Below are 7521 nucleotides of genomic sequence, written 5' to 3' on the forward strand. Positions count from 1 at the left end.
GGGTTACAGTCCCCATCATGTAGACCAATAGGCGCTTCATAGTTGAAGATATAACCTAATGAAATCTGGCCTTTACAATCACCAAAGAAAGACAGCTGTTCTAGGGGAATCAGCCACTCAGTGGCTATCCCATTATTATACTTTCACCTTTGATCTTAAATAGACAGAGGATGGGTGCGCTTTTTACGGAGTTGGATGGATTCACCCGCTTCCTCCCCTAGGGCACAGCCACACCACCACTTCGCCGTTAGGCATTTCAGATCAGAGACAGCCATGACTATACATATATTTTTTATATATATGTATTTTTACCACTTCTTAGATACAACTACACTGACAGTTTCTGACTACACTGAAAAGGGTTGTTGGTTTCTTCCCATACTCCTCCCCCTTTGTTTTTTGTAACAGTGAAACAACACAGTCTTGGCCACTAAAGTGGTTCAGGGAATATCAAGTGTTTGTGCAGGAGCACGCAAGAGTACAGCTAACTGTGGAGCAGTGAACAAGTTCCTCAAGGATTAGTGACATTCCAGCAGCAAGCACCTTCCAGTAGACTTTCCTGCACCTAGAGGTAGAAGCACTACAAAGTATTTCCTTCCACCATTTCTACTTCACAACAGTTACAATTGTTACAGTTCAAAAACAAAATACTGGGAAGAGAGTAGCGTTGCTAACAAGGGATTGAAGCCTCCCAATTTACACACATCCCAAATTTGGATCTCTACAAGACACTATTGAGTCAAACCAGCTTTCGCTTGTTTCCACTGGAAATAGCTTCGGAAGATGCTTTCCAAAGAGGACCAACACAATTGATGTTCAAAGGTACAAGATACGGCTTGTATTTTTACTGCCACTGCAGCTAATGAGGGAATCTAAAGCTGTAGTGCTACAAGAGAGGAAAAAAAAGCTCATCTGCCTTCACTACATGTCAAAATCCAGGAGACACCGTTCTCCTCAGGGAGTTATTTAACACTTCTCAAAATTACAGAAGCTTTCATCTTTACTTAAATTCACTGGCTGTGTTAAAGTACTCACTAATGTTTTCTTGCTCCTATTTTCAATGTTCCAATAGCGTAAATTAATAAACAAGTAAAATGGTCAAGCACAGTATCAGCGCTTTGCCATATGAAAGATTTTTATTTAGCTTTAGGATATGCAATGTTTCCTTCCACTGAGTTTTTTTCATTAACAGGACATGTGGGTTTCATTTGTATGGATTAAAAGAACCATAATAGTTTTCCCTCTTCAAAACCCTCAACATCTCAGACCAAGAACTCGCAAGAAATGCTGACCTACCAATACCAGCCTTTAGTTTAACACACAGAATTTTCAGCTGGCAAATATTTGACTCTGAGCTCTAATAAGAGAAAAATAGGAGAGACAATAGCAATTTTTCACATCACATCTGTGAAATAAAGGCCAAACAGTGAAACACAGCTGAAGTGCAAGTTTTACTGATTCTAATGAGCTCTGGCATGGGATTTTCAGCCCAAAAAAGTTTTGGCTTATTTAATAAACACATTGCCTCTGCAAAAGCCTTGCCTTTACTGTACAAATATTCTTATTATACAAATAATAGAGGTGTAAGTACTATATCAATAATATAAGTTTTTGAGAGGATAAAATAAGTGGGATCAATGCAGCAAAATCTTTCCCAAAGTAAGGGGAGACTGGGATAGGCAAGAAAGACAGGAACATAAACTTTGGCAAAGAACCTATAGGCTCTGCCAGCCCATGGAATAGGCCTTGCCACCATAGAGAGATTCACTAAAGGAACTGCAAGTAAGGACTACCTCCTACAGAGCTTTCTAGCCACAAGCATTTTTACAGTCCAAATCACATCATGCCCTTCCTCGGTCACCATCACAGCAAGTTTTAGCCACAAGGAGTATAAAAAACTTGCACCAAGGTATTTTAATCCAGAACGAGAACTTGTTATTTTCTGGTTATAAGGATGAAGCAAAACCAAAGCACAACCTTTAACCATTTTCCTCATGCTCTATTCAAACAAGGGACACGAGCACGCTCTAACTCCCTATCCCCTTCCATGCAAACAGAAAGGCGCTGAGGTCCCCTCCCTCCCTAAACCTATGAGATCTTGAGAAGACACTCTCTTCACTTTCAGGCTGTACCATATGGTACTTTTTTTGCTCTTCTCCGGCTATTTAATTCATGAAACCTAGAATAGCATCACACCACTGCCTTGCTCTACCTCTCCTTTGTCCCGTAGTCTCACAGAAAAGGATTTCAGAAAACTTTCCTGATTTTATTGCTCTTTGCTACAGACTGCATGTGGCTGAGAAGTGAAACAGAATGAAATGTTTTCTCTGCCCTATGCATAGGGACAGAAGAACACCCACATAAGAACGCTGATGTAAGAATCAGCAGTTACAGATATCTCCGCTAAACTCAAGGTATAACTGAACATTAAGTTAAAAAAAAAAAAGGTAACACATACAAGGCCTAGTCTGTGCCATTTTCCCCTTAGACACAGCTAGAGCAGCGTGAGCCCTTTACATTTTACCAGCCAGCTAATCTGAAGGTGAAAGCCTCTGCAACTCGACACCAAGCAACCTTCAAGCTTTAGGACCCTTTGGTCAACCATCCCTAAAATTTCTAGTGAGAAACAGACACAGCATCTGTGCGCTCTGATAACACTATTTCATCAATTCAACTTTGAAATTGTCCTGTCTCACTGGTAATATAACAGTTTCGGTCAAAAGGTCTTAGTGCAGGGTGTTAGGCTTATTTAGGGTTTTCTTTCTTAAAGAAGGGAACAAAAGAAGCATAACAAATAAACACAACATGGTTATTTAGCCTTTAGGACTGAGAAAAGATCACAAAATTCAGGAAACAACGTTGCATTGCAAAACCATTCCCGAGTAATTCCAGAGGCTAGGAAACCAACTCTTCAATACACAAGCAGACAAAGTTCACCTCAAACTTGTTAACTATAAAGTTTTTGTTTGTTTGTTTGGGTTTTTGTTGGTGTTTTTTTGGGGGGGGGGGGGAGGGGGGGGAGGGGGGGAGATGGGGAGAAAATAATAGATCAGTAAATGAGGATCCAATGCCCATTCAGGTCATCAGAAGACTGATCATATACTTCAAGTGAATTTACCAAAAGCTGTATTACACAGTGTACTCAAGGGCGCTTGCTGATGCCATGTTAGGGTATATGTTACTCAGAAAAAAAATTTCCCTACATCACATACTTCCCCCCACCCCTTCCATTCCACACAGTACAAAAAGCAATAACCTTTGTATAGGTCACTGTGCATCTATAAGTTAAAACCAGAACAATGTATAACTAAGCACATAATAGTGAGGAAGGGGCATATAGTATTTTTTCCCCTCCATCTATTATGTTAGAGAAATGAATTGCACAAAAGAGGTAATTCACAGGGGTGACCGAAAAGCCCAAGTATTGTTGTGATACCTGGCTAATAGCCAGTGTGATGCACATTGTGTTACAGAAATGTTGCATTTGACCTACAGATTGAAAAATAGTGTCAACTGCTGCCTAACTAACAGCTCTCCCCCTTGCCTTTTTCTTCTTCTCCACCTCCTCCCCTCCCCCCCCCCCCCCCCCCTTCCTCCTGGTCAACCAAGAAATGGAGTTCCCATGTGCCAAGACCTTGTATCTTATTTTGTCACAAAATGAAGGGGGGGAGGAGTGGGGGAAAATGAATCCGTAAATACCTACAAGTAATAATGAACTTAAGGAAAAAAAATATATATCTTCTTCACCCTCCCGCTCGACACCTTAACAGTTAACAAACATATGTATTTAATAATTAAAAAAAAGCATCCAACACATTAGTGCACAGCCTGAAGATGATCCATGAGAATCCTTTTTCCTAAATCCACACAATAGTAACTCTCAGGATGATTCAATAAGGAGACACTGTGGCTTTCCACACCATTCTTTTTGTTTTAAGGCAAGAGGTGCGGAGGATTCAATTAAGTTTGGGCTGGGCAAAGGGACAACTCCAAACGCTAGGCTCTCCAGACAAGAGGAGGGTTTTTGCTAGCTTCACCCTCCACTTACAAAGGAACAAAACAAAAAAAAAAAATAGAAATGCTTAGATTTCAAACTAAGGAGGTCAACAGCCTGTCTTTCTATACACAGAGATACATCAGTACTAACGTGCTTCCAGCACCTGCCTTTCAGCACAGCCCCAATTCCTTTGTTTGCTCAAAATTTGCTTCCATACCACTTTAAATTAGCTTACAAAGAACCGCAGCAGAATAGCTGGAATGTGAAACATTTTTTTTTTTTTTTTGAGGGGGGAAGTGAGTAGCTTCTTAGGAAGAGAGAAAATTAAAATACAGACCCAAGCCCCTTCTAAATACCTTCGAAAAAATTATATTTACAACTTGATATCTTCTAGTTCCATCGCTACCACCAAGCCCACAGACAGACAAGTCCAGGAGGGGGGTAAAAAAAAGAAATAAAAAAAAAAAAAAAACCACCCAACTGCCATCTCCTGCCTCCTCTAGCCCTGCCAGCTTCCCTGTTCCTCCCTGCCTGCAAAGCGCCCTCTGGAAAGCATCGAGACTTCTTTTATCAGCCGGGGGGTGGGGGGAAGAGGGGGTCCTTGCTCCCGCTCCGGGTGTTTGGGGCCGGAATCAGGGGGGATTATTTTCGGGCACACACACCACCACCACCATCCCCCCATGAGCAGAGTACCCCCCCGGCTCCGCTCATCGGTGGGAAGTCCAAAGGGGGAGGGGGGGGGGGGGAAGATGTATTCGTGCCCCCTAAAAAAGAAATAAATAAAGACTTACCGGGGTCGAAATCGGGGACCACCGCCTGGTACTGCGGCCCGACCCTCATGCCGCCGCCAGCTGAGGGAGGCAGAGGGAGAAGCGTTACCCGCGTGGGCCCGCCCGGCCCCTGCCCCCCCAGCTCCCACACACGCCGCCCCCCCGCTCCTCACCGTGCTCCTCATCGCTGGAGGACCCCGAGCTACCCTCCTCCCAGGAGTTGCCGCTGCTGTTGCCGTTGGGGGCGGCGGATAAACTTTTGCTACCGCCGTTGTTGTTATTATTCGCGCCGGCGGCGTTGTGGTTCCTGCCCCGCCGTTTCCCCGAGACCTCCGGGCCCTTCTCGATCATGGCTGGCATTTAGGGGAGGAAGGGGGGGTGTGGAGAAGAAGGAAAGGGGGGGGGGGGGGGGTCAGAGTTTAAAAACTGCGGGAGGGGGGGCTGGGGGGAGGCGCCGAGGGCGGGCGGGAGCCGGGGCGGGCCGGGCCGGTGCGCGGCGGCAGCGGCGCTGCTACATCCCCCACCACGATCGCCCCTAACTTTGAGGCTCATCCCAGCCCTGCGCTGGGACTCCGTTCAACCTGCGCTGCTGCCTGCGGTAGGCCCCGCCTCCCCCAGCTCCTACCCCTCCGCATTGGCTAAACCTACATTTTGGGAGGCCAGCCCGCCTGCCCATTGGACGGCGTTTCCTGTCCATCGTGGCGGCCCGGCGCTTCCGTTTGCTGGGTTAGGTGGAGGCGTATCGCCGGGCCGTACGTGTGAGGGCTCCGCGATCTCTCCGCCCAGCGATACCTCTCCTCGGAGGGCTGCGCCGGAGCGGAGAGGGGGAGAGGGGGTTCGCTCACCCCCGCCGGAGTGGCGCCCCCTGGCTCGGCCCGGCCCGCGGCGGGGGCGGCAGTGGGGTCCTTCGCCCCACTGTGAACTCAGCAACGGGAGGAGGGTGGCGAGGGACTACTTTTCCCCCCCTCCTTCTCCCCCCGAGGCGGAAGGTTACGGCGTGGTTTGAATGGGATTCCATACAAAGCCCCCGTTGCCCGTGGGCCGTTGAGCTGGGCAGGGTCGGGGGCGGTTGGTGCCCGATGGCTGTGCCCGGTTCAGTCGGAACGGCCGCCTGCAGCAGCGGCGCGGAGGGGAAGAGTCTCTCCCGGGGGTGGAGGGGGACGGGGACACACGCAGCGGACAGGGGTGGCCTGAGGTGGAGCGGGGTCGGCCCGGCCGGAAGCGGCGCTGCGGTATGGGACGGGGTCGGGGTCGGGGGGCTCCCCCTCTGGGGGAGCGGAGCCCTGAAGGGACGAGGGCAGCCAGCCGGGGAGCAGCCCCCCCCGCACCCCGGAGCAGGATCAGGCCCATCAGCAGGGTGCTGCCGGCTTTCCCTCAGCGGCGGAGCCGCCCGCCGGGGCGTCTCGTCACCGTCACAGGGCGCCACTGCTGCCCCGGCCGCGGCGGTGGGCGCCAGGGGTCCGCTCCGTAACTCCCGAGCGCGCCGCCGCTCCCCGGGGCTCTTCTGCCGAGCCGAGATCCGCTGCTGGGGCCCGGCGTGCGCGGCGCCCCCGAGCTTCCCGGCTCACGCCTCGCCAGCCGGGCGCCTGGCCGCCCTGCCACCTCGGCGGCGGGGGGCTCGGGCCGCGGGGAGCCCCCTCAGCCTGCGCAGCCCGGCGGGGCACGGGACCCCTCCCCGCATGGCGCCGTCCGACGGCCGGGCTGTGGCGGCGGGGGCGGCATCGCCCCGCGCCTCGGTGCCTTCCCCGGGCCGCCCCCCGCAGCGCTCCCAGAAACGGGGACGGAGCCGGGGCGGGGGGCGAGGGAAGGAAACAAAAGGGGAGGCGAGACCACTTTTGCTTTCGTCGTCACACGAGGCTCCGGTCGGCCACCCCTGTGTGCTTTGGGGCGAAAACGGGGGCGGGGGGGGTGTCCAGAGCCGTCCTGACAGAAACGGGCAACAAAAGTGTACGAACTGCTCGCTTTTATTCGCCACTCGGGCTGTACGGCGGGGTGAGGGCAAACAATGCACAGCCATGGCAAGCAGCTCGTGGGGTGTGTCTTCCATTTTCATTCAAATGAACTTCTGTAGCAAGTTTTTCTTTTTTATTGGCCCGTGCAATTAAAAGTGCAATTTGACTAGCAGCGGTTATCTCATATCAGACGAACTGTCCCCGGCCACTCCCCTCCTCCCTCTGCCATTTTAATCCAGGAGAATTTGCACAGGGGGAGGGGGAAGAGCTGCCGAGGGAGACGCTGCGGGCTCTGGCGCTGGCCTCACCGCTCCCTCTCTATATTGTACTTTTAAGATTATCAAGATTATTCCACTTTTAGGTAGTAGTTTGGAAAGGCTCCTCCTTAATTTTCGTGCACCATTTACCCTGTTAAATTAGGGGAAGAAATACCTTTCTGAAATTTCTTTCAGTATACTGGCCTCTTTGCAATATTTACTTTCCCCTCTGTACTGGGTATATGTGTTGTGTTTATGTACTGACAGATGCGTAAGCAGTTTTCTTCATGTACACCTGCATGTACCTGTGAATATTTACTTGCCACAGTTATTTATTTAAAGTACCAAATAAATTAAAAAAAAGGTTTATTTACACTATATAAAAATAACTTCTTCTAGCTCACAAAATACGTGTTATGACAGTGACTTTTGATCCCGTGCTCTTAAAAATATTAGTTCTAAAAAAATATTAGTTCTAAGTCAGGGGAATAAGTAGCGATGCTTTTAAACCCTGGTACTGTACTGACAGCCACAAGTATTTCCCA

General features: G+C 49.6%; 1 protein-coding gene across 1 annotated transcript in view; it reads right to left on the reverse strand.

The window, feature by feature from the left end:
* The window catches only part of RCOR1 (REST corepressor 1), a 91174-nt gene extending 85981 nt beyond the window's left edge, over positions 1–5193 (reverse strand). Inside the window, exons 1-2 of the mRNA XM_040600806.1 lie at positions 4941–5193; positions 4789–4848 (exon numbers count right to left, since the gene is read on the reverse strand). Of these exons, the coding sequence (XP_040456740.1) occupies positions 4789–4848; positions 4941–5127 (247 nt within the window). The 5' untranslated portion in view covers positions 5128–5193. The remainder of the gene's footprint in view (positions 1–4788; positions 4849–4940) is intronic.
* Positions 5194–7521: the final 2328 nt, after the last annotated feature.

This window comes from Falco naumanni, chromosome 7 (genome assembly GCF_017639655.2).
Source record: "Falco naumanni isolate bFalNau1 chromosome 7, bFalNau1.pat, whole genome shotgun sequence".
NCBI classification, from domain to species: Eukaryota; Metazoa; Chordata; class Aves; order Falconiformes; family Falconidae; genus Falco; species Falco naumanni.